This window comes from Dermochelys coriacea, chromosome 12, assembly GCF_009764565.3.
Source record: "Dermochelys coriacea isolate rDerCor1 chromosome 12, rDerCor1.pri.v4, whole genome shotgun sequence".
NCBI classification, from domain to species: Eukaryota; Metazoa; Chordata; order Testudines; family Dermochelyidae; genus Dermochelys; species Dermochelys coriacea.
This window is the reverse complement of record NC_050079.1, coordinates 44,173,571-44,200,924: the sequence shown is the minus strand read 5'-3', so window position 1 is coordinate 44,200,924 and position 27,354 is coordinate 44,173,571. Positions and strand designations below refer to the sequence as shown.

The window sequence follows — 27,354 nt, the reverse complement described above, 5'->3', positions numbered from 1 at the left end:
CCTAGGGAGGTGGTGGAATCTCCATCCTTAGAGGTTCTTAAGGCCCAGCTTGACAAAGCCCTGGCTGGGATGATTTAGTTGGGGTTGGTTCTGCTTTGAACAGGGGGCTGGACTAGATGGCCTCCTGAAGTCTCTTCCAACTCTAATCTTCTATGTTCTCACAAGGCTGTCAGGTAGAACAGTTTGCCACTGAAATCAGAACAAGGCACTTGGGAACTACTACCAGGAAGTTGGATGCTGAAAGCACTATCAAATAGCCAACCAAAAGACACTCTACACCAGGGGTGGGCAAACTTTTTGGCCAGAGGGCCACATCGGGGTTGCGAAACGGTATGGAGGGCCGGGTGGGAAGGCTGTGCCTCTGCAAACAGCCTGTCCCCCCCTCAGAACCCCTGACCCATCAAACCCCCCTGCTCCTTGTCCCCTGACTGCCACCTCCTGGGATCCCCCGCCCCTAACCACCCCCAGAACCCCACCCCCTGTCCCCTGATTGCCCCGACCCCTAACCACGCCCACACCCCATGACAGGCCCCCCGACCCATCCAACCCCCCCCACACTCCTTGTCCCCTGACCGCCCCCTCCCGGGACCCCTATCCCTAACTGCCCCTGCCCAGGACCCCACCCCCTATCCAACCCCTCCTGTTCCCTGCCCCTCCTCCTCCCGGGACCCCACCCCATACAACCCCCCCACTCCCTGTCTCCTGACTGCTCCCCCCAAACCTCCGTCCCACCCAGCCGCCCCCCAGGACCTCCTGTCTTTTATCCAACCCCCCGCTCCCTTACCAGGCCGTTCAGAGTGGCAGGACATTGGAAAGTCTGGGAGGCGGGCAGGCGCAAGCCACGTGGTGGAGTGGCTGCAGGGGAGGGGGGACAGCAGGGGAGGAGCCAGGGGCTGGCTAGCCTTCCTGGCCGGGAGCTCAGGGGCCAGGCAGGATGGTCCAGTGAGCCATAGTTTGCCCACCTCTGCTCTACACACAATCCTTTGTGACATTTCTTTTCTTAGATCTTTTCCAGTGTCTATTTTCCCTTTATCCAATGCATCTATTTGTTCAGTATTATCCATTCTTTCTCTCTCTGTTTTTCTAATTATACCTTACCAGCTTATTTTACCTCTGTACCTCCTTCCCTCATATCTTCCTCCTTCATTTTCTACCATACCATATATACCCTCATGGTCTCCATAACCCCCCTGCCCCCCCAAACCCATAAGGGCCTTTTACTTGGTGTCAGCCACTTCCCACATCACTGGAGGCTTCTCAAGCTGCTGTGTGGGGCAACTGGCACGAGCCCCAAACACAGATAATTAAGATAACCGGGAATCCCAATTAGCACCCACCTACCACCCCAACCCATTGTAGGTAACCTACTGAGATGAGTGGAACTCGCAGTTGGTCTTCCTGGAGGCGGTTGAAGGCTGGAAATGTGCTCCAAGCCAGGAAGCTGCCTGGGTCAGCTCCAGTCATAGCCACCAGCAGCACCTCATACTGAAACTGTACTGTGGGCTGCTCCATGTAGGTACTTTGTTTCAGCCAAAGTCCTGCAAGTAGAGAGACAATGGAAGAATCAGTGCTGGAAATGAGGTTGAAGGAGGAGTGAACCCTATGAGGGTCAGGCCTCTCCCTGGTGTTGTTGCTGTCCTTCCACTGTTTCACTCACCCAATTAAATTTTGCCCTGAGCTGGGGGATCAGACAGGGGTCTGAGCCTAGTGGAGTCATGGGCACCAGGTTTGTATAATTTTTGGTGGTGCCCAGAATGGGTCCAAGAAGAGCTGTCCCACCCATAGGATGGACCAGGACAACTGCCCCGGGCCCTGCGCTTTGGAGGGATGTGGGATTCAGGACAGCATAGGAGGTTCGCAGGGAGCCTGGTGCATGGAGAACAAGCGACCTGGTCCCAGCCTGCTCCGCCCCAACCCAGCGGCTCCCAGTGTTGCTCGGGGGAGGAGGCAAAAGAGACAGAGCGGGGACAGGGGCTTGGGGGAAAGGGATGGAATGGGGACAGGGAGGGGGCAGAGCAGGGGTGGGAAGAGGCAGGGTGGGGGCAGGAAGAAGCGAGGTGGGGCAGAGCAGGGTGGGCTGGGTTGCTCACTGCTGCCAGCGCCGGCCCCCCGCTAATACCCCAGGCCACCCTGGACCCTGCATCCTCCTGAAGAGTGGGGTCCCCCAAAGTGCAGGGCCCGGGGCAGTTGCCCCAGTCCATCGTAGGGATGGAATGGCTCTGAAAATATAAGCCCAAACATTGGTGGAGCCAGGCCCACCTTCCTGAATCCATATTACTCGCTGCCTGTGAGCGGAGTCTGTTCCCAGGCAGATTCATCCAGGGGAATTAAAAGAAAGCCTGTGAGAAGTCAAGGCCATAATCCAACCTGACAGCACTGTTCTGGCACCAGGCCACCCCAAGTGGCATCATTGCTTCAGAAGCTCTGTGGGACATCACCGTCTCCTGGGAGACTGATGGCAGGCAGGCAAGGCATGGAGGTCCAGGGTGGAGGAAGGTGCTGCTTAGAGGGCTGGGTGACAGTGTAGTCCCTAAAGGTGCATTGGAGGGACTGATGGCCAGCAAGGCGGGGTCCTTGGGGTCCCACAGCCACACTGTGGCTCTGACACTCCTCAGTAAGTAGGGCAGCACCCGGGACAGGACCTCCAGGGTCAGGGAGTGTCAGGTTGGGGATGGATGGTTGGGTGCCTTAGTTTCCAAGAAAAACAACGAAGAGTCCGGTGGCATCTTAAAGACTAACATTTATTTGGGCATAAGCTTTCATGGGTGAAAAGCCCACTTCTTCAGATTCATGGAATGAAAATTACAGATACAAGCATACAGCTACAGATACCTGTATCTGTAATTTTCATTCCATGCATCGGACGAAATGGGTATTCACCCATGAAAGCTTATGCTCCAATACATGTGTTAGTCTACAAGGTGCCACAGGACTCTTCGCAGCTTTTACAGATCCAGTCTAACATGGCTACCCCTCTGATACCTGAAGAAGTGAGTTTTTTACCCACGAAAGCTTATGTCCAAATAAATCTGTTAGTCTTTAAGGTGCCACTGGACTCCTCGTTGTTTTTGTTGATACAGACTAACAGGCTACCCCCGATACTTAGTTCCCAAGGAATGTCCTCGCTGGGCTCCAGCCCTGCAAGAGCCTGGGTTCCAGCAGGCCGGGAGGAGGCGTCTCCCCAGAGGGCAAGCCAGGGGGGCAGCAGGGCCTGGAGGCCGGGCGAGAGTGGGTGCCAGGCTTCAGCACCGGACGTGGGCTGGGCCCAGGCTGTCCCCCGGTCGGAGAGCTCACCCTGGCTCCGATACGCCACCAGCAGCGGCGGCAGATAGGTGAGTGCCCACAGCAACAGCAGCCCCAGCGCCGCCGTGGAGCAGAGTCCGGCGCGGTAGCGGACGCCGGGCCCGGGGTGGGAGAAGAGCTCCAGCTGGACCATGGCGGGCAGGCCTCGGGCACACGCCTAGCTCGGTGATTTGGGATCCGCCACAGGGCAGACTCCGTTACCAGGGCAACCGTTATAGACTGAGATTGACAAGAAATCAAACCAATCAGAGCGCCCGACTCCAACTTTGTGGGATGAGTATGACCTTATCCAATGATAATACACCCCTGGGCTCAACAGCGAATCAGAAGCAAAGACTGGATTGAACCAGGTTGCAGGCTCCGCCTCTACTTTTCCGGGCGTCGGTTGTCAAATTCGGCCCGCGCGCCCCCCCTCCCCTTCCCGGAGTGCCCAGGATCCCCAGCATGGGGCTGAAAACCCCAGCCGTGCGGGAGAGGAGGCAGCGGCGGCGGCGGCTGCAGGCCTGAGTCCCCTCCCGCCCCGACTGGGGCTCACGGTGACGGGCGCCTCACGGTTCAGTTCAAAGGGCCCGTTCCGGGACGAGACAAAAAAGGGGCGGCTGGGCTGGGCAGGGCAGGCAGTGCAGTGCTACGGGCCGTGCCATCGCTGCCCGTACCTGACCCGGTGGCAGAGAGCTCCTCATGATGCTTGCTAACGCGAGGGAATCTCTCTCTCCTTCCTATTTCTGACATAGAAAACGCCTCGCTCCAGCTCCCCTCTCTCGCGCTGGCTGCCACAGTTGCTTCTCGCTAGGCTTGCACGGGGCTTTCTGCCTCCCAAGGTTACAGGGCGGTCACTCACTCGCAGTGCCGCGAGTCTTGACGCTTTTGTTACTCCTATTAACGCAGGCTGACTTAGGGTCTAGCGAGCTGCGCTGTTTGGTGCGCGTAGCTGGAGGAGCGGGGGACGATAGGGACCGGGCCGGGCTGAGTGACGGGAGGACGCTGAGAAAAGAGGACACGGTTACAAAGCGAGGAGGCCGCAGTGACGGGGAGGAGGGGCACCACGCCTGACCTCTCCACGAACCTCAAAACCGACGCAAAGCATTTAACTCGCTGTGACCTCTCGGGTCACGTGACTGCCCGGGGCCCGCGCTCTACGGGAGGCAGGTAGCGCTTTGCACGTGACACCAGTTTAAGGTCCCCGGATGTCAGAGCTCTTCTCCATCCCGGTTGCTCGGTCACCGTAAGCCGGAAACTCCACCCCTCGTCTGGTTACTAGGGAATTTATGAGCCGGAAGCCCCGCCCGCTGAGCTGTTGTTGTGACGGTGACAGGCCCGGCCCGACCTCCGGGCACTGATCCCCGCTGGCTCCGCTTCGCCCCGTCCAGGGCCGCACCATGAAGTGGATGTTCAAGGAGGATCATGCGCTGGGTAAGGGTGCGGGACCTGGACCTGGGGCTGCGCTGGGTCGGCGCACCGACCCCGCTGAGCCCCAGTGGGCCCTGAGCCACTGCTCCTCCACCGTCCCCAGGTCCCACCAGGCTCCTAGCTCAGGCGGTGCCGTACGCACAGACTGGGGCCATTCTCAGCCGCAAGCAAGGCCGTCCTCTCGGGCACCATCTCTCCATAGGCCTCCCTAGTTCACCCTCTCACTGCCCCCTTCCACTGGGCACTGACCCTCCCCCACACGCAGTGATACCCATCTAGGCTACCCCTCTCTCCAGTCTACCCCTCCCCCGCAGGCAGAGGGCCCTGACCCTGCTTCCCCAACCACCCAGTCATCGCTGACCCATTGCAGATCTTTAGAAGAGACACATCCCTGGGGGACCCCAGTATTGTGTCTCCTCCTGTAAAGATGCTACGTGTTACCCAGGAGTTCGGTTCCTTGGGTAGCATAGGGAGATGTGACAGAGAGGGCTGGTAGGGAAGAGAAAATTGGGAGCTTCTCCTACGTGATCCTGTCTATTTCATCTCTCCTATTTCTCCTAGGTCTACCTCACATTGCCCAGGGTGTGAGCCATGTTGTCGCTTTTCTAATTAAATGTTTTGTTTACAGAGCACAGATGTGTAGAGTCTGCAAAAATCCGAGCCAAATACCCAGACCGTGTGCCAGTAAGTAACCCATGCCAATCCTGTAATGCCACTTCTTCCCCCATATCCTGTTACTCTATCCAGGTGAAGTAAACTTCCTCTCTGATCACATTTTGATGAGTAGCCTCATGCAGTATGTGCTTCTAGCTGTTAACACAACCCTCCAGTCATCTGCCCCCAACTGTGTACTGGTAAGTAACTTCCATCCTCTGACTTTCCAAATACCACCTTCTGGACACCTTTTTGGTCCCAACACTGTCACCCTCCCAGTGAGTGATCTCATGGGAACAGCCCTCCTGGACCCAGCTGCATCCTAGTGACTGCTTCCTCAATGCCTGACCTCTAGACAGGTGACATCTCAGTGACTCACCCTCTGTGCATGCTCGTATGACTATGCCCTGACTACATCTAGTGTGTGACACCTTGTACCATGTATCACAGGGGTATCCGTGTTAATCTGTATCCACAAAAAACAACAAGGAGTCCGCTGGCACCTTAAAGACTAACAGATTTATTTGGGCATAAGCTTTCTTGGGTTAAAAAAAAATCACTTCTTCAGATGCTTATATCTGTAATTTTCACTCCATGCATCTGAAGAAGTGTTTTTTTTTTTTTTTTTAGCCACGAAAGCTTATGCCCAAACAAAACTGTTGGTCTTTAAGGTTCCACTGGACTCCACCTTGTACCATATTCATTTCTCTGTCCAGTCATTTCCCTGCCATTGCAGGGGCTTTGGGCACTGCTGCACTTTGATCCCTCCTATTCTCTGCCTGTGACACACAATACTCTGGGCTCCTGTGGGGTATATACTGAGATCTAATTTCATTTATTGGGTTTTGTAGGTGTTGTATACTTGTGATATACAGGAGATCAGACTAGATGATCTGGTTGTCCATTCTGGCCTTAAACTCTATGACTCAGTTACATCTTGGTGAGCTCTCCATGCATGCACCCAATTTGACAGGATTCTAGTGCGTGATCCCTTCTGCGTTTCTGCCCAGATGACCAGTTAGTAGTGAATGACTCTCCCTCCCCTCTGAGATCATGTCCCTGTAAGGGACTCCCCTCTAGCTGTGTCCTAGTGAGTTAAACCACCACACCTCATGCCTCACACCTCCACATCTTCTAGCCACATACATGTGAGCAAACCTCTGCACCCCTGTTTGAGTATCAGATATTGACCCACCCCAATGTCCCAGTGCATGAAAGAACCCCATCAGACAACCCAGGAAGCAACCCTGTGACCCTTATCTTGTTGTTCTACTCCTTCCCCTAATTCTGTTCCCTCAAGCCCACAGCAACTCCATTCTGACAATCGCCTTAATTTCCTCAAGTCCATGCTGATCCTCCCCACGCTGACTACTTCTTGATGAGCTGAACCTGCCCCCTCCCAATCCAACTGCCTCCTGGTATGCAGTCCCTAGTCCATCAACAATCTCCTGGTGATCAACTTCACATCTTAACAAGTATCCCTCTCCCAAACTGTCTCTTTGAGTAAGAATAACCAGAGTTCTATCCAGACCAGCTTCTAGTACCTAGCCCGGAGAGACATCAGAGCTGGTATTCTGATATGTGGCAACCCGCAACCAAGGATAGCTAGAATCAATCCCAAAATGCATTGACAAATTCCATCCTCAGCAAATGATTCATTTGTTGGAGCCTAAATCTCAAACATATTGACTTGCCCTCTGGGGCAGATGTTGGACATAGCAAATATTTCTCTTCAGCCGGAGGCTGATCTTTTAGGCCTTATCTATACAAGAATTATTAGTTAAATTGGAGAAGATGGGGATCAATATGAACATCAAAAGGTGGATAAGGAATTGGTTAAAGGGGAGACTGCAACGGGTCCTACTGAAAGGCGAACTGTCAGGTTGGAGGGAGGTTACCAGTGGAGTTCCTCAGGGATTGGTTTTGGGACCAATCTTATTTAATCTTTTTATTACTGACCTTGGCACAAAAAGTGGGAGTGTGCTAATAAAGTTTGCAGATGATACAAAGCTGATGCCAATTCGGAGAAGGATCGGGATATTATACAGGAGGATCTGGATGACCTTGTAAACTGGAGTAATAGTAATAGGATGAAATTTAATAGTGAGAAATGTAAGGTTATGCATTTAGGGATTAATAACAAGAATTTTAGTTATAAATTGGGGACGCATCAATTAGAAGTAACGGAAGAGGAGAAGGACCTTGGAGTATTGGTTGATCATAGGATGACTATGAGCTGCCAATGTGATATGGCTGTGAAAAAAGCTAATGCGGTTTTGGGATGCATCAGGAGAGGCATTTCCAGTAGGGATAAGGAGGTTTTAGTACCGTTATACAAGGCACTGGTGAGACCTCACCTAGAATACTGTGTGCAGTCCTGGTCTCCCATGTTTAAAAAGGATGAATTCAAGCTGGAGCAGGTAGAGAGAAGGGCTACTAGGATGATCCGAGGAATGGAAAACTTGTCTTATGAAAGGAGACTTAAGGAGCTTGGCTTGTTTAGCCTAACTAAAAGAAGGTTGAGGGGAGATATGATTGCTCTCTATAAATATATCAGAGGGATAAATACAGGAGAGGGAGAGGAATTATTTAAGATCAGCACCAATGTGGACACAAGAACAAATGGGTATAAACTGGCCACCAGGAAGTTTAGACTTTAAATCAGACGAAGGTTTTTAACCGTCAGAGGAGTGAAGTTTTGGAATAGCCTTCCAAGGGAAGCAGTGGGGGCAAAAGATCTATCTGGTTTTAAGATTCTACTTGATAAGTTTATGGAGGAGATGGTATGATGGGATAATGGGATTTTGGTAAGTAATTGATCTTTAAATATTCAGGTTAAAGAGACCAAATCCCCTGAGATGGGATATTAGATGGATGGGATCTGAGTTACCCAGGAAAGAACTTTGTGTAGTATCTGGCTGGTGAATCTTGCCCATATGCTCAGGGTTTAGCTGATTGCCATATTTGGGGTCGGGAAGGAATTTTCCTCCAGGGCAGATTGGAGAGGCCCTGGAGGTTTTTCGCCTTCCTCTGTAGCATGCGGCATGGTTGACTTGAGGGAGGCTTCTCTGCTCCTTGAAGTCTTTAAACCATGATTTAAGGACTTCAATAGCTCAAACATGGGTGAGGTTTTTCATAGGAGTGGGTGGGTGAGATTCTGTGGCCTGCACTGTGCAGGAGGTCAGACTAGATGATCAGAATGGTCCCTTCTGACCTTAGTATCTATCTATGTACTTTTCAAGTAGAGTGATCTGTTGATTACTATTAGAAGGCAATGTGGTTTAGTGGATAGAGCACTAGACAGGTACTCAGGAGACCTGAGTTCTATTCCCAGCTCTATTCCTGCTTGGTCAAATCACTTTCTCTCTGTGCTTCAGTTTCTATCTATAAAATGGGAATAGTGATGCTTACCTTATTTACAAAATGCTTTGAGATCTACTGATGAAAAGTACTGTGTAAGAGCTAACTTTTAGTTGCTACTAATTAGTTAGCACTACCATTTGACTTGGTGCTGTATAATACACAAATGCCCCCAGAAGCATTTAGTCTGAAATAGACACATGGGTGCAGGTGGTAATTGTTATTTAAAAGAAAAAGAGAACTCACTTTTTTGAGAAGTAGTGGGTTTTGGACACTGGTGTTTGGTATTAGTGGGCCCCCTTGCCCGATAGGAAAAGGCCATGTCAGCAAAGTCAGTGTATGAGACCTGCTAGAACATGGGGGTAACATCTGTGCTAGCATCTGAAGGTGAGCAAGGTGGGATCCATTACTGACAATTGTCACTAAGGGGTTATATTCCTACTGCAGCAGGGCCTTACCTTTGGTACCATTTGTATAGCTTGTTAATACCAACAAAGTATTTTGAATTTAATTGAGTAACCTTAATTCTAACCCAATTGGCTTCAGGTGAGTAAATCTAACCCGACTCCACCCAGTTTATGGTGATGACAGGGGATGGATCACTTGATGATTGCCTGTTCTGCTTATTCTCTCTGAAGCACCTGGCATTGACCACTGTTGGAAGACAGGATACTGGACTAGATGGACCATTGATCTGACCCAGTATGGCCATTCTTATGAGTAACTGTCCTCCTTTCTCTTTTATATTTTACTTTCCTTCATTCATATGTCCATCTCAACTTCAAACACCCTCAACATTAATTCATTTGAGTTACTGATTCATGCACCTGTCCTGTGTCAGAGAGATAACAGCATGACTATGGCTTTGGTGATCCAGGTTCAGGACATCTAGACTTTATGGATTCATATTTGGCTCTTTAAATCCAGGCTTACAGGGGTTTGTAAGGGTGGCAGGTCCCCATGGCATCATTCTGAACTTGGGTATTTGAAATTTAGTCAAGAGCCAAGAAGGGCTGGGGGTGTCTATGAACCTCTAGGTCCCCAGCTGGGTTATTTGTTGAGGTGTTTCTGTGAGCCTTGGGCTCCCACCAGCTGTGGCATTCTGGGGGCCTCACAATTTAAAAAAACCACCAATTTTCATAAATACCAATTAAGACATGAAACTTGATCCTTTTTTAGGCCGTTCTTGTTCTCCTTAGCTCAGCCGAGCATTGTAACACATACTAGCTGTCCCATCCTCCCCTCCCACCAAGTAGAGCTTCTGGAACCTGAAAAAATGAGCAGAATCCTCTCTGAAGCTCACTCTGGGACTGACTCTACAGATTGAACATATTTGTGCAACATTCAGATATGAAAATGATGAGCAGTATAGAAACACCTGAGAGAGACTGGTACCTCTATTACAGGCCCCTCCTCTCCAGCACACCCTGGTTTCCTCTATGAGGCCTGACTCACCTCTGTTCTTGTCTGGTACTTGGAGGAGCAGACAGCACAGGGTCAATATTAGGCAGATCCTTTCCTCCATTTGCAGGTGATATCTAACCCTCCCTCAACCCAACATCCTCCTTTCTTTTGCTTCTGTGGCCATCCTTCCATCTTCCCCCTCCCTTCTTCCCCAACCTTACCCACCAGGTTCATGGAATTTAAGGCCAGAAGAGACCATTGATCATCTAGGGCTTGTACACACTAGCGCTCACTTTGATATAACTTAATTCACCCATGAGTGTGGAAAAGCCACACCTCTGAGTGATGTAAGTTACATCAACCTAAGCGCTGTTGTGGACAGCACTATGTCAGTGGGAGAAGCTCTCCAGCCGACAGAGCTAGCACTGCTTAGGGAGATGGAGTAATCATGCTGACCAGAGAACCCTCTACTGTTGGCATAGTGCATCTTCACTAGCAGGGCTACAGTAGTGCTGCTACATTGGTACAGCCCCTAGTCTCACCTCCTGGATAATTCAGAACAGAAAATTTCACCAAGTGATTCCTGCATTAAGAACAGTAACTTGTGGTAAAACAGCAGTGTGGAACATCTGCTCCCCATGATGTATTTATATAGCTTGCATGGCATATCCAGACTTTAACTCACATTTTAAAAAGTTTTTGGTTCTTTTCATTGCAAAGATGATCTTCCAGATGTAACCTGAGTACAACCAAGACAATGTTGCTTTTCTGAGTCTTCCCAGCCAGAAACAGTGACTCACAAGAGGTGAACTTCTGCGGACCCCTATTTATTTTATTGGGGCGTTAGCTCTAAAGCCCAACAACACTTTAAATGTCTCACCATTAACCATGAGTCTCTGGCTGGCATATCCCTAGAGTTTTTCTCCATGCTCACATTGACAAGATGTACTAGAAGTGTGAATACTAAGATGAGTGAACTAGAGTGCCTGGCATTAAATGATGATCTTGATATACTAGGCATTGTGAAAGCTTGGTGGAATGAGGAGAATCGGGGGGATACAGTGATACCATGGTACAAAATATATAGGAATGACAAGAGTGGCACTCCATGTGAAAGAAAAGTCACAAAGTAAAAAAAATCTTAAATGAATCAAACTGTACCTTAGAATTTCTAGGGTTAGAAATGTCATGCTTGAACCATAAGAGGATGGCAATAGGAGTATACTACTGACCACCTGACCAGGATGGTGATGGTGATTGTGAAATGCTCAGGGAGATCCGAGAGGCTACAAAGACAGAAAAATACAATAGCGAGGGATTTCAACTATCGTCATAATGACTGGGTATATGTCACCTCAGGAAGGGATGCAGAGATAAAAATTCTAGACACCATTAGTGACTGCTTCTTGGAGGAGCTTGACTTGGAATCCACAAGGGAAGAGGCAGTTCTTCATTTAGTCCTAAGTGGAGCACAGGATCTGGTCCAAGAGGAGAATATAGTTGAACTAGTTGGTAAAAGTGATCGTAATGTAATTAAATGTAACATCCTTGTAGGGGGAAAATGCCAAAGAAACCCACCAAAGTAGCATTTAACTTCAAAAGGGGAACTACACAAAAAACAAGGAAGCTAGCAAATAGAAATTAAACGAAAGTCACCAGGGTGAAATGCTTGCAGACTGCATTGAGACTATTTAAAAACAGTATAATAGAGGCTCAAACTAAATGTATACTCCAAATAAAAATACAAAAACCAACTACAGCAACAGTAAGAGCACCTCAAATGTCACTATGGCTACACAGCAGAGTAAAAGAGGTGGTTAGAGGCAAAAAGGCATCATTTACAAGTCAAATCCTAGTGAGGAAACTAGAAAGGAGTATCAGCACAGAGCATCAACAAAGGTAAGTAAAGTGTAAAAAAATAATAAGACGGGCCAAGAAAGAATCTTAAGAGCAACTAGCAAAAGACAAAAACTAACAGCAAAAAAAAAAAAATTAAATACCTCAGAAGCGGGAAGCCTGCCACACAATTAGTGGAGCCACTGGCTGATCAAAATTCTAAAGGAACATTCAAGGAAGACAAGGCCATTGAGGAGAAGCTAAAATTACTTTTTTGCATTGCTCTTTGCTGCAGAGGATGTAGGGGAAGTCCCCACACCTGCACCATTCTTTTTAGGTGACAAGTCTGAGGAACTGACCCAGATTGAGATGTCAGTATAGGAGGCTTTGGAATAAACTGATAAAATTAAACAGTAATAAGTGACTAGGACCAGATCGTATTCATCCAAGAGTTCTGAAGGAACTTAAATATGAAGTTCCAGAGCTACTAACTGTGGTATATAACCTATTTCTTAAAGTTAGCCTTTGTACCAGATGACTGGAAGGCAGCTCATGTAATGTATAGCTTTTAAAAAGGCTCCAGAGGCAGTCCTGGCATTTACAGGCCAGTAAACCTAACTTCAGTACCAAGCCACGGTCACAAGGGAAATCATGTGTCGTTAATCTATTAGAATTCTATGAGGGTGTCAACAAGCACATAGAGATGATCTGGTCGATACAGTGTACTTGGACTTTCAGAAACTCTGACACCAAAGGCTTTTAAGCAAAATAAGCAGTCATGGGATAAGAAGGAAGGTGCTCTCATGGATCAGTATCTGGTTAAAAGAGGAAACAAAGGGTAGGAATATATGGGGGGAAACTGAGGTAAATAGCAGGGCCCCTAAAAATCTTTACTGGGACCTGTGCTGTTCAACATATTCATAAATAATCTGGAAGAGGGTGTAAACAGTGAGATGGTAAAATTTGCAGGTGATACAAAATTACTTAAAATAGTTAAGCCCAAAGCAGACTGCAAAGAGTTACAAAGGGATCTCACTAAAGCTGGGTGACAATGTTAGATAATATTCAATGTTAAATGAAAAGTAATGCAAATTGAAAAACATAATCCCAAATACTTGCAAAATTATGAGTTCTAGGTTGGCTTTTACCATTAAAGAAAGATCTTGGAGTCATTGTGGATAGTTCTTTGAAAGCATCCGCTCAACATGCAGCGGAAGTCAAAAAAGCTAACAATATTAGGAACCATTGGGAAAGGGATAGATAAAACAGAAAATGTCATAGTGTCACTATATAAATCCATAGTATGCCAACACCTTGAATTCTGCATGCAGTCCTGGTTGCCTCACCTCAAAAAAAAAAAAAAAAAAAATTAGAATTTGAAAATGTGTAGAGAAGGGCAATGAAAATAATTAGGAGTATGAAATAGCTTCCATATGAGGAAAGATTAAAAAGACTGGGACTGTTCAGCTTGGAAAAAGAGCTGGCTCAATGAGGATATGATAGAGATCTAAAAAATCATGAATGCTATAGAGAAATGTAATAGGGAAGTGTTATTTACCCCTTCACATAAACATAACAACCAGGGGTCACCCAATGAAATTAGGAGGCAGCAGGTTTAAAGCAAACATAAGGAAGTACTTCTTCATTCAACACATGGTCAACCTGTGGAACTTGTTGCCAGGATGTTGTGAAGGCCAAAAGTATAACTTGGTTAAAAAAAGAATTAGATACATTCATGGAAAATAGGTCCATCAATGGCTATTAGCCAAAATGGTTAGGGACACAACCCCATGCTCTGGGCTGGATTACTCACTCAATAATTGACCTCTTTTGTTCATTCCCTCTGAAGCATCAGTCAGGATACTGGCTAGACCATTGGTCTGGCCCTGTATGACCTTTCTTCTGCTGTGGAGAAGGCAGTATGCCATGTTGGTCCTAGTTCCTTTAGAAGGAGGTTTACCCCTGTACAGTTCTGGGTCTGGTGGATGCTGTGGGAAAGGGGTGGCAGACTTAGCTGAGTCCCACATATATAGCTGTGCACTATACTATATTTAGCGGACTTCACTATCCTATAACTTCAGTGCAGCCAACAATATTAAGATATAACAATACACTTAAATGGTGCTCTTTGTCAACTTGGTCAGTAATGCACTTCTATATGATAATTGCTGTCCTAAACATGCTACAGGAAACCTTATTAGAGCAGAACACCCCTTACCCTGCCTGGTACCCATTTGCTGTCTTTGATAGAGCTGTAGTGCTGATGGAGCCAGAGGTGGAAGATTCCTTGCAATCCTAAGGCCAAGACATGTAGGGTTTTTCCCCAGCTTTTTTAAATGAAAACTTTAATTCTGTCAAAACTTTTTGGGGTTACTATTCCATTGGATCTGCCACTGGATAGCAACTAATCATAAGGGTCTATTCACTGCCCAAAAATTCAATTAATGCAGAGTTCATGTTAACCAGTAGTGCCTCATACCCTTCCAAATGTCTAATGGCCCTATACTTAAACCTCTGAAACCTAGGAAATACATATTTAATGTGCACACCAGCCTTATTCTGCAACCCTAGCTCTCCCACCCCTAGAGCTTGCAATAGCCACTAGGAAAAAACTAAGTATGGATCATCCAGAGCTAGGGTGACCAGATAGCAAGTGTGAAAAATCAGGTCGGAGTTGGGGGGGTAGTAGGTGCCTAATAAGAAAAAGTCCCAAATATCATGACTGTTTCTATAAAATCGGTACATCTGGTCACCCTATCCAGAGCTGCTGTGTAATAAGCAGATAAGAAGAATGACTAAGTAAATGTACCATTTTCTGTGCTGTGGTATGCCTCAATTGTATTCTCACATGCCTGCACTCCAAATGCTCTTGACTTTTTAAGAGTAGCAGTATTAACTGGGGTGGAGATTACTTGATGCAGGTTCTTACGTTGCTAGAGCTCATAGTGCAATATCAGAGGTGCATCTGCACCGGGAGGCAGGGGGAATCATGGGTCCCTTGTTTTTGTATTGAGTTATATGGGTTAAGCAAGTAGTAGAGCACAACAGTCTGTTCTCATGAGGATTTCTAGCAGTCGGGTAGTATTTGTAATAGTGCGTTACAGTGCTAGGATAAATGTAGGTGATGTTCCAGAGAGTCCTTAGGATGAAGGCCAAGGAGTGCTAGCATCTGGTAACTCTGGGTGAAGTGGTTGAGCATAGCACAGGCAGTTAGCTGGTGTTCACTATGCCTGATCTAAACATAACTTTTGCTTTAATGAAGACAAGATCTGTTAGACTTTTCCTACAGTACTCGTGCTCTGTTCCAACCGTATTCCATATTATCTGATATGATGTCTGTCGGGGTAGTTTTGGGCATCGCTCAGAGGGCAGAGTTAAGGTTGCAGCATGCGGCTGGTGTGCACATCACATATGTATGTCCTGGTGGACAGAAGACTCACCACAGGGATGTTTGTATGCACTGTAGTTGTAGCTGTGTCAATCCCAGGGTATTAGAGAGCGGAAGTAAGTGAGGTGATATCTTTCATTGGACCGACTTCTGTTAGTGAGAGAGAAAGCTTGTCTCTTACCAACAGAAGTTGGTCCAATGAAAGATTTTACCTCACCCATCTTGTCTCTCTATAGGGGCATTTGACATTCTGAAAGGGTACAAGGAACTGATTGTCAACCTTAACTCTGCAATAATGAAGTTTTGGGGCCGTGAAATTCCCTAGAGATTTTTTTAAGTAATATGGTAAGGATGGTGACATGGTTGAGGTATATCTGTGTGGGGAAAATGTGAGCTCTTCCACAGACCTCATAATCACTCAGCTACCAGTATTGCCTTCCTCTTGGCTCTTCTGTGCTATTGATAGGGCTTTGTATGCCATGGATTATGGAGGGAAGGTGCTTCTCATCCCATTGCTTACCACATGTATCAGCTGAAGGCAATAAGGGGGAGAGGATAGGAGTCAGAGAATCCCTACTCCATTTCAGGGAGCTACTAAAGAAAGAAGGGACTCTGCACCACCCTTTGCTACATAAGAGGATTGTGGGAGTATAAAGTGGCAGATTCAGCTGAATCAGATAGAATCATAGAAATTTAGGGCTCGAGAGGTCATCTAGTCCAGTCTCCTGTGCTGAGGCAGGGCCACGTAAACTTGACCATGCCTAATAAGGTGTTTATCAAACAGTTTCTTTAAAACCTCCAGTGATGTGGATTCCACAATCTCCCTCGTAAACCGCTGCCAGAGCTGAATTTCTCTTATAGTTAGAAAGTTTTTCCTGATATCTAATCTAAATCTCCCTTGGTGCCGTATAAGCTTGATACTTCTTGTCCTTCCTCCTGTGGACATTGAAAACAATTGATCACTTTCCTCTTTATAAATAGCCCTTTAAAATATTTGAAGTCTGTTATCAACTCCTTCAGTCTTCTTTTTTCAAGATTAAATACTCTGTTGTTTTGAGCTTTCGTCATAGGTCAGGTTTTCTGAACTTTTATCTTTTTTGTTGTCCTCCTCTGGACTCCCTCCAATTTGTCCATATCTTTCCTAAGTCTAGGAGTACTTGTGGCACCTTAGAGACTAACAAATTTATTAGAGCATGCTCTAATAAATTTGTTAGTCTCTAAGGTGCCACAAGTACTCCTTTTCTTTTTGTGAATACAGACTAACACGGCTGCTACTCTGAAACCTTTCCTAAGTCTGGCACCCAGTATTGGACACAGTACTCCAGGTGAGGCCTCATCAGTGCCAAGTAGAACAGGACAGTTATCTCCTGGTCTTACATACAACACTCCCATTAATATATCCCAGAATGATATTAGCCTTTTTGGCAACTGCATCACATTGACAACTCATTCAGTTTGTAATCCACCATAACCCCCATTCCTTTTCACCAATAGTACTACCTACAGATGTGAAATAGCATTAAGGTATTTAAGAAGCCAACTCAAAGTTCCTCCTATACAATCATCCAGGCCTTGAGCAGTCCAGGCAAACACCACATGTTACAACAAAGCTTAAACTTGTTCTTCATAATAATTTTAAAAACAATACTAGCTGCCTATTTTATTTTAAAAACAGCAAAAAATATCCACCTCCCTTTCCATTTCTTAAAAGGAGTCTTGAAATTTAAATCTCCTCAGTGTGACAGATATGCTTGCTTTGATCTGCTTAGCTCTTGGAAGTCCAGGGGCTCCAGGCTGCTGTCCCTGTGCTGCCCAGGATCCTTAGGGACAGCTCTATCCACCATTAGGGAATTTTTTCTCCGAGAACCCCCTATAACATTTCACGAACCCCCAGAGGCTCATGAATCCCAGTTTGGGAACCACTGATGTAGAGAGAACACTTACCTTGAATGTTTACTTGTGGCTGGGTGCAGTACTACGGTCTTTTTCCTGCTCCTGGCACCCCTATCAGTTGTTGACCTTGCTTTGTGGGTCTTCGGTGGCTCGGCCCTCCAGCCAGGTCACACAGTGAAAATGAACCCTTTCTTGCATAGCTAAGAATCCAAAAAATGAACAACCTCTCTGTTCTCACTAGGGCCTTCAGCTCCAGCTCTGGGCCTTTTGAATTCAGCCCTTCTGTCAGGCTTCTAAATCAGTGGTCTCCAAACTTTTTGGCTCGTGCACCCCCAGGGTGAAGACCAGAAGACCTGCCGCAGGCATGCCACGGACGGTAGAAGACAGGAAGACCTGCTGCAGGCGCGCCGCTGACGGAGGGGAATATCAGCTGGGAACGTTCAGAGCTGCCACAAAAGGGAAAAAACAGCAGAGTGCCATCCGGCGGCGCTCCTGCTCCCGCGCACCCCCCGAGATCATCTCGTGCACCCCCTGGGGTGTGCGCACCCCAGTATGGAGGCCATTGTTCTAAATGAGCTCTGTCCCCTTCTTGTGGCTTGGGTTAGACTTGACCCTCACTACTTATGGTTCACACCACTTTGCAAGTGCGGGAACTCAGGACCACCCACTACTCCAGGTTTCAACTCTGGGATCCTATGAACAGCAGCCACATACTGCTCAGTTCATTTTATTGCTGCTACTTTCCTGGGCATCTTCTCACATGCCCCTTTTATCTTGACCCTCTTTTTCTGCAAATCCAGATATGCAGTAAAGCCAGTCTAGTCCTCAGGTTCCTGTGGCCAGAGAGGCATACCCTTTCTTGCTTCTCTGGTCCTTGCAGCTCTTTTATATGAGCCCATTGAGCTGATTGACTGATGCTAGCCCTTAGCCGAATGAGGACAAGGTCTCTGTAACCTGCAAGATGGCTGCCCCAGCGAGGCCTCTCTAGGCAGACCCCAGGAGCACCTACCTTTGCTGCTCCTTTCTACACTGCTCCTTGGGGCAGTGTGTAGCAGACCAGCAGGGCCTTCAGCAGGGGGCCAGGACAGCCTGCTACACCATCTCTCTTGCACGCTCTCTTTCTATGCGCTTTGTATCTTAGTGACCCCTTGTTCAGTCAACCCCAAATCAGGGCCACTAACCTTACACAGCCCAGATGAGGCAGAGGAAACTTCTGGGCATGTAGATTTTAAAGGACTTAGAAATATCGTCTGTTAAACAGTAAGCTAGGCTTGGTTTATGCTTAAAATTAGATTGACCTGGCTACATCCCTCAGTATGAAAAATTCACACCTCATAGTGAGGTAGTTAAGCTTATCTGACCCCTGGTATAGACTCACTAGGTCAGTGGAAGAATTCTTCCATCGACCTAGTTACAGCCTCTCAGCAAGGTGGATTAACTACAGTGATAGAAAACCCTTTCTGTTGCTGTAGGAAGTGTCTGCACTATGTGACTATACACAGGTGCCAGCTTCTAATTTTTCCCAGGGGTGCTTAACTCCAGCCCCAGGCCCTGCCCCCCCTCAACCCCCACCCCCAAGGACCCACCTCACTCTTCCCACTCCACCCCTTCCCCCCCCTTTCCACCCCGAGCTCACCCTCCCTCCCAGCACCTTCTATATGTCACTGAACAGCTGTTCCACAGCGAGCAGAAGGGACGGGGAGGAATTGATTGGCGGGGGCTGGCAGCAGGCAGGAGTGAGGGGAGCTTGGCTGCCAGTGAGTGCTAAGCACCCACTAATTTTTCTCTGTGGCTGCTCTAGCCCTGGAGCACTGTAGCGCCTGTAGTGTAGACATAGCCAGTCTCAGGCCATAGCTGCACTAGCCGTGCTTTACCCCGTATAGGAATATTGGTATACTGTACTGGCAAAGCACTCCTACTGTGGGCAGAGCGATACTGGCAAAGCTGGGTTTTGTAGCAGTATCGGAATCCCCTCCTCCCACAAACAAAACAAGCTCTAGCAGTAAAAGCTTAGCTTTGCCAGTATAATGGTATACAGTATAATTGCCAGTGTAACACTGTTGAAAAAAATAAAATAAAAAGCAGACATCATTCTGGGATGTATTAGCAGGAGTATTGTAAGCAAGACACAAGTAGTAATTCTTCTGCTGTACTCCATGCTGATTAGGCATCAGCTGGAGCATTGTGTCCAGTTCTGGCCACCATATTTCAGGAAAGATGTGGACAAATTGGAGAAAGTCCAGAGAAGAGCAACAAAAATTATTAAAGGTGTAGAAAACATGACTTATGAGGGAAGATTGAAAAAACTGGGTTTGTTTAGTCTGAAGAAGAGAAGACTGGGTGCGGGGGCATAACAACAGTTTTCAAGTACATAAAAGGTTATTATAAGGAGGAGGGAGAAAAACTGTTCTCCTTAACCTCTGAGGATACAAGCAGCAGCAATGGGCTTAAATTGCATCCAGGGCAGTTTAGGTAAGACATTAGGAAAAATTTTCTGGCCGCGTGGTTAAGCACTGGAATAAATTTCCCAAGGAGGTTTTGAAATCTCCATCATTGTCTAACCGGCTCTTACAAATCTCCAAACACCTGTCAGGGATGGTCTAGATCAGGAGTGAGCAAACTTTTTGGCCCAAGGCCCACATCAGGGTTACGAAACTGTATGAAGGGCCAGGTAGGGAAGGCTTTGCCTCCCCAAACAGCCTAGACCCCTGCCTCATCCACCCCCTCCCATTTCTTGCCCTGACTGCCCCCCTCAGAACCCCCCAACCCATCCAACCCCCCCCCCCGCTCCTTGTCCCCTGACCACCCCCTCCTGGGATCCCCCGTCCCAAACTGCCCCCCCAGAACCCCACCCCCTATCCAACCCCCCTGCTCCCTGTCCCCTGACTGCCCCCACCCAACCCCTATCCAACCCCCCCTGCTCCCTGCCCCGACAGGCCCCCCGGGACTCCCACGCCTATCCAACTGTCCCCTGACCCGCCCCCCCCGAACCTCCGCCCCATCCAACGGTCCCCTGACTGCTCCCCGGGACTCCCTGCCCTTTATCCAACCCCCCCCCCTGCTCCCCACTCCCTTACCGTGCTGCTCAAAGCAGCAGGAGCTCGCCGCCCAGCCAGAGCCAGCCACACTGCCTGCGTGGCTGCAGGGTAGGGGCCGGGGGCTAGCCTCCCCAGTCAGGAGCTCAAGGGCTGAGCAGGACTGTCCTGCGGGCCGTAGTTTGCCCACCTCTGGTCTAGATAATACTTAGTCCTGCCATGAGTACAGGGGACTGGACTAGGTGACCTCTTGAGGTCCCTTCCAGATCATAGAATCATATGACCATCTAGTTTAATCTCTTGCATAACAGAGGCCATAGAATGTCCTCAAAATAATTCCTGTAGACAGCTTCAGCCTTAAAGTGTAACAAGATAAAAGCACAGATATAGTTTACAGGCTTGAAGCCAGCCTTTGCTTAGACCCATTTTCCTTATTTATCACTAGCACCTCAGTCTTCTCCAAAACAAATTAGGCATTAGGATAAAAGGTCAGGCTAAGGTTGCAGAGGATATCAGTGGTAGACATGGTGTAAAGGAGTTTTATCAAATTGCAAGAACTTTCTCAGCATATACCTTTACTTATGCTGTGACCTTTGGCTCCAGGGAGTAACTACATCACTGAGCTCAAGATTGTATGTTCAATACACCCTTGGAGGCCCGTGGTTACTGAGTAAGAGAAAAGTAAGGGATTGCTATATCAGGCCAGCCCAGGGGTCTAGACCCATATCCTGTCCCTGACAGTGAACAGTGCCACATGCTTTACAAGGTACAAGAAACCCCTTAGTAGACAATTATGGAACACATGCCCATAGGGGAAAGCTTTACTTTCTCTAGCCCAGTGGTTCTCAACCAGGGCCATGCATACCCCTGGGGGGGGAGGAAGAATTCCTCTAGATATTTGCCTAGTTTACAACAGGCTACATCAAAAGCACTAGCAAAGTCAGTGCAAACTAAAATTTCATACAGACAATGACTTGTATATATTGCTCTATATACTATATACTGAAATGTAAGTACAGTATTTGTATTCCAGTTGACTTATTTTTTATAATTATATTGTAAAAATGAGAGTCAGCAGTTTCAGTAAGAATGTGTTGTGACATCTTTGTATTTTTATGTCTAATTTTGTAAGCAAGTAGTTTTACAGTGAGGTGAAACTTGGGGTATGCAAGACAAATCAGACTCCTGAAAGGGGTACGGTAGTATGGAGTGGTTGAGAGCCACTGCTCTAGCCCATTCACTATTTTATATACCTTTATCACATCCCCTCATTGTCTGAATAGTCCTGATGGTTTTGCACATTCCCTCATTTTTGTCACCAATCTCAGAACATCCTCTGTATTTGCTGTATCTTTTTTGGAGGCAACGTGCCACCAGCAGCAGCACAGAAGGGTGGCAATACCATACCATGCCACCCTTACTTCTGCGCTGCTGCCTTTAGAGCTGAGCAGTCGGAGAGTGACGGCTGCTGACTGAGGGCCCAGCTCTGCAGGCAGTAGCGCAGAAGTAAGGGTGGCAATATCATACTATGCCATTCTTACTTCTACACTGCTGCTGGCGGCAGCACTGCCTTCAGAGCTGGGCTCCCAGCCAGTAGCTGCCACTCCAGCTCTGAAGGCAATGCTGCCGCCAGCAGCAGCACAGAAATAAGGTTTCAGAGTAGCAGCCGTGTTAGTCTGTATTCGCAAAAAGAACAGGAGTACTTGTGGCACCTTAGAGACTAACAAATTTATTTGAGCATAAGCTTTTGTGAGCTGTAGCTCACGAAAGCTTATGCTCAAATAAATTTGTTAGTCTCTAAGGTGCCACAAGTACTCCTGTTCTTTTTACAGAAATAAGGGTAACAGTACCACAATCACCCCCTCTTCCCACACACAATAACCTGGCAAACCCCCCCCCACACACACACACACCACTCCTTTTTGGGTCAGGACTCCGACAATTACAACAACATGAAATTTCAGTTTTAAATAGCTGAAATCATGAATTTTAGGATTTTTAAAATCCTATGACTGTGAAACTGACCAAAATGGACTGCAAATTTGATAGGGCCCTACTTATGCATACTAACATTTTGTTTGCTCTTTTGACTGCTTCTGCACATTGAGCAGGGTGTTTTGAGCTGTCTAGAGGGGATGAATTCGTTTCACCTTCTATTTGACATCCACCTGCCCATAGCATTATAAGACTGTCCTAGCAAGAGAGAAAATAGTCTGTCTAGATCTGCCCAGAAAAGCCTCATATTTGTATCTGTGCTTTAATAGGTCATTGTGGAAAAGGTCTCAGGCTCTCAGATTGTTGACATTGATAAGAGGAAGTATCTGGTTCCATCTGACATCACTGTGGCCCAATTCATGTGGATCATCAGGAAGAGGATTCAACTGCCATCTGAGAAAGCAATATTCCTCTTTGTAGACAAGACTGTCCCACAGTCCAGGTGAGAGGCCATTAGACTGGATTTTTGTGAATTTCACTCAAGATACATAAGCTCAGTGGTGCAAATACAGCAGTCCGGTCCAGTCAGCCATACTAGTAAGATATTTATAACAGGTACTCCGTACCAGAAAGACACAGGAGGCCACCGGGTGGCCCCACACCAGCAGTTCCTCTTGCGTGGCTGTACCATCCCTGGCCCCGCCCCCAGCCCTTCCACACAGCTGCGTCTCCTGTCTGGGGTCTGTACAGAATCCCCATCAGAGGACAGGGCTGGGGGTGGTACAACCGCGCCAGAGGAGCGGCCCCATGTTCTGCTCTTTTCGCTGCTGCAGTTCCGGAGAGCCCTGCGGTTCAGAAGTCTCTGGCGCAGTGGGAGGAGGACAGAGCCCCTCCCCCCCAGGTAGCATGGGATGGATCCTGGGGAGGGTACAGGGAGAGTGCAGGGGCCCTGAGCTGGGAGGGGGGAGAAAGTCATGTGGGAAGGTCACGTGTCTCCCCTTTGTGTCCCTCCCATGAGGGCAGCGTACCAGTAAGAAATGAATTCTATTTGCACCACTGCATAAGCCTGATGGACCGCATTCTGCTATGATGTTAGTGTTAACCCCCTCAATAGGATATACTGAGGAGCAGCTCGCTGAGGAAGTAAAGGAAGAATGATTTGCTATTTTAATATCATTGCTCTAATTTTTCTCATTTTATTTAAATGCTGGCAAAATACAAAACCCCATCTTATTTATAAGAATAAGCTGGAAGAAAAGATGATTGTAAAGCAACTCAGTTGCGACATGCATCAGGGAAGGATGGTGGGGAAGGTTATTGAAATGCCATGTTAGATGTCTAAGACATAGATGGTGAACTTCTTGCCAAGAAAGGAAGTTTAACCAAGTGGACAGCACTTCAGCAAGAGTTCAGGAATCATTTTAGTATCCAGGGGAGAGGATCACTAAAATCCTCTTAGACTTTAATTTCTTTGGGGCAAGTACTGTGCTTACTCTATGTTCTCTACAGCACCAAGCATGATACTAACAGTCAAAGTTCCACTGAGAATGTTAAGGTTGCATGATTAAATGCTCAAAAGTGAATACCATAGTCAGGATTCCTGGAACAACCCTTAAATCTGCCCCTGGTATGTATGAATCATTATGATGCAGACACTTACTTTCTTAAATAATACAGTGCAGAATTATAATCTTGTAGGGTGCAAAGTGAATGAAGGGAATGGCCCCTTGTCTTATTCACTATGCATTTTATATAGAAATAAATTTTATTGGCTGCCTGGTGTACACAGAATGATACATTGTAGTAGCAGATACTACATAGGCACCAAAGGTTGTAGCAGAAGCTATACTGCATTATTTGAGAAACAGCATGTAATCATGTTACTTACTAACATGGCAGAGATAAGGTATTACTTGATATTTGAATGCTTAAAACCATGCAATCTTAATGGTCTCTTCAGACAATCTGCAAAGGATTTTAAAAAAAATTGCATGTTGTGTTCCCCCCCCCCCCTTGCTGCTTTATTGTGTATGGGGGCCTGAAAGGGATTTTTTTTTTCTCCTTCCTGCTTGGTTACTCAAGTCTTATCTTCCTCGTATTGCAGTAACATCTTTTTGGGTGTGTACCTCAGATGTGAGTTGTTAACTTTCACATATTAATTAGATGGACAGGAATGTTGAATCTTTAACAAAGGCATTTTTTTAACATATTTTTAACAAATGTTAACAAAAAACCAAGGTTTAACTAGAGGGTCACACACTTCCTTGCTTCTGTAGGTCAAGCTTATTGCACGTAGCAGGGGGCTCCTTGTATTCCTCCATTTCTCCAAATGCTTCCTCTGTGCCACCCTGCTACTTCTGTTTAAAGGACTAACTGCAACACCTGCATGATGGCCCCAGCATCTTCACCCTTACCTTAGGGCTGAAATCTTTCTCGAGTCCCTGTAGCCAGCCACAAGCATCATCCTTACTTCCCTAGTTCCAGTCAGCAACTGATCTGCTCTGTCCAGCAGCTCCTTTTATATGAGTCTGCTTGGATCTGATTAGTTGCTTCCCTGCAGTCTCTCTCTGCAGCCTGGAGGACTTGTCTCTACTGCTGTTTCATGGGGTGCGGTGTGGTAGGGCTGCGAGGCCTCCAGCAGGGGGCCTTAGGGCCTGGTACACCCCATCACATCCCCTTATTCACTTCTCCCCCCATGCCAGGGGTTTTTGTGTGCACCCCCACTACCTCCCATTCCCCCTTTCCCTCCACTATTCTTTTCTTTTCTTTTTTCGAGTGTCAACATTTTGAAACAGTTGGGAGGATGGGCAGAGTTAAAATGAGTGGTATTAGACTGGAATGTGTTACTGGCTGCCTCAACTGATTCCTTGATTTTTAGACAGTTACAGAGGTGGTTGAAGCTGCTGGTTCTACTAACCAGATGCCAGGTGCCTCATGTGTCCTCCATTTCCCCCTTCCTGTTTTCTACTTCCCACTAAAATGAAAAAGTTTCCGCCCATTGTTGCACAGCACATTCCTTGAGATGTTATTGATGGGATATGGCATTCAGGAGTCATAGTGTTAATCTCCAAACAGAGAAATGCTGTCAAGTGAGTGTAAGCCTCACATGCTCAGCCAAACAGCTTCACTGAAAATCCATTCCCCCTGCAAGCTACTCATCTCTTGTGCTAACACAATCTCACAACACCTCAGGCCTCCTGCAGGGGCACAAAGCTGACTGTCCAATTTAAACAACAAACAGGAAATAAAACCTGTTTTTTGACAAATCTTTCAGGCCATTATACATCATAAAACAGCATAATAGGTCACAGGACTTTTTTTTTTTCATTTTAAAGATCACTGAATATTCAACAAACACCTACAAAATGTCATAAAACACATTGCAGCATCTGGAACTATTTGGATAGACAGCATCAGAGCAGCCTATTCTACACAAGGTGCACACTTAGGACGATGGCATATAGGGCATGCTCTTACCTCACTGTACAATTAATGAGACATGACTACTACAGACATCATCTACAGTGAATGAGGCAGAGTATAATAGAAGCCTAACCTTCTTCAGTGCACCCTCTAGCAGATTAATTGCATCATATGCAGTGAGGTTAACCACACGTGCATGCTGAGTGCAACCTTCCTTTCTTTGGAATGTTGGTATTCCCTAAGTATTGGAACTGCATAAAATGAGTCTAAAGCCTTCATCACATGGTCAAATCAAAATGTACTTTCATATGGAAACTCAAAAGGTCCTTCTTGTCAATGAGGATTGGTTTTCCTGCCAAATTTAAACTTGCTACCCACAGACATTTTGGAGCAAGAATTAGATTAGTCTCTTTTTATTTTATCATAGGTGTTCATTCCCCCAACCTCTCATTTAAAGTGGCTGAATTTGAAATACCTTTTGCACAAACTTTCAAAATAAATTTACCTTTGGATACAGACTGGGCCTTGAAAATTAGTCCAGCAGGGTATGAACAGAACACTGGAATGGGGAAGGGGGGTTATCAATCGAAACGTTCACATAATCTTAAATCTAGGTGGTGATGTTGCTTCAGCTTCAACAACAGAAGTGGGCTATTGAGGGTGTGATCCCACTAAAAGTGATGACATTCTAAAACTTCAGCTTCAACACTTCTAGACTGTAAACATACCAGTGCATTAGGCCTCAAACAGCATCTACTAAAATCTACATTTGTGAAATCCATTTGTGTAGCTCCACAAACTTAACAGTAAAAATCCAAGCATTTTGCAGATTCCCAGAAATTCTTTATGAATGCCAGCGCTAGAACATCTGGCCTCAGGAGCAACCAGGGATATTGGTGATAACTAAGGGATGTGGATGCCTGCTGTGTCTCTCTGGAATCAGTAGCATTTCAGATTCTCTCATTCATGTATTTAAACTTACACTTCTAGTCTAGAGCTTTGTTTTTCATTGTATCCCCTTCTCTCTGTTTGCCATACAGTAATTGTTACCATGTGCAGCTCTGCTGCCTTGAGCAACTTCTCATTGTGTTTTCTTTTTCTTTTCCCTTGTTCAAGCCTAACTATGGGGCAGCTTTATGAGAAGGAGAAGGATGAGGATGGATTCTTGTATGTGGCGTACAGTGGAGAAAACACATTTGGCTTCTGAATGCTGAGGTCTGGCTGCTGCATCATCCCGCAATGTATCTTGTAAATAGCCAATTGTTTTCAGTTATGATACCCACAGAGGTTTCTCCCATACACATCATGCATTTGTAACTGGATTAATTTCCTAATATATTGTTAGGTCTTGTTTTATTAGACTGGTAAATTTATCAGAGTTCTTCGGGGGGTTTTCCTTTATTGTGCATTGTCCTCATGGCTATAAGTTCCCAGAGCCTCACCCCTCTGGAACACATATTTAATTACATTGTTTATATATTGATGCAAAGTAGTTGGGCTACTAAAACATGAAAAAGAGGAACATGCATTTATTCTGGATTTAGTTTGAGGTGTTAGCTTGACAAGAATTAAAATATTAATTATTAGAAACACTGGCTTCACTAGGTTATTCTGAGCAGTAGCAAGATGCTTATCATATTGAACTGAGTTAATGTTCCTCTTTCTGAATTCTATTAAGGAATAACTACAATAAAAATTCCTCCCACACTGTTA

The 27,354-nt window shown here is 46.6% G+C and overlaps 2 protein-coding genes across 6 annotated transcripts in view; one reads left to right on the top strand and one right to left on the bottom strand.

Annotated features, from left to right (window-relative positions):
- The window catches only part of TMEM231 (transmembrane protein 231), a 12,348-nt gene extending 7,912 nt beyond the window's left edge, over positions 1-4,436 (bottom strand). Inside the window, exons 1-2 of one of the 3 annotated variants that reach the window (XM_043495024.1) lie at positions 4,370-4,436; positions 1,369-1,538 (exon numbers count right to left, since the gene is read on the bottom strand). In XM_043495024.1, the coding sequence (XP_043350959.1) occupies positions 1,369-1,512 (144 nt within the window). In that variant the 5' untranslated portion in view covers positions 1,513-1,538; positions 4,370-4,436. Of the gene's footprint in view, positions 1-1,368; positions 1,539-3,294; positions 3,660-3,959; positions 4,093-4,369 lie in introns of those variants that run through there. The other 2 variants (XM_043495023.1, XM_038368537.2) reach the window with 2 other exon arrangements.
- On the top strand, positions 519-27,354 carry GABARAPL2 (GABA type A receptor associated protein like 2). 3 transcript variants are annotated; one of them, XM_038368538.2, is made up of 5 exons: positions 519-550; positions 4,620-4,716; positions 5,342-5,397; positions 22,548-22,720; positions 26,758-27,354. In XM_038368538.2, exons 2-5 carry the CDS (start codon positions 4,683-4,685, stop codon positions 26,846-26,848), a joined length of 354 nt encoding a protein of 117 aa, XP_038224466.1. In that variant the 5' UTR covers positions 519-550; positions 4,620-4,682; the 3' UTR covers positions 26,849-27,354. The 3 variants fall into 3 exon arrangements, 2 of the variants coding, with proteins under 2 accessions (XP_038224466.1, XP_043350960.1); XR_006275127.1 differs by lacking the exon at positions 519-550 and adding an exon at positions 23,728-23,845 and having other exon boundaries at positions 4,128-4,716; positions 26,758-26,898; XM_043495025.1 differs by lacking the exons at positions 519-550; positions 4,620-4,716; positions 5,342-5,397 and adding an exon at positions 5,412-5,567.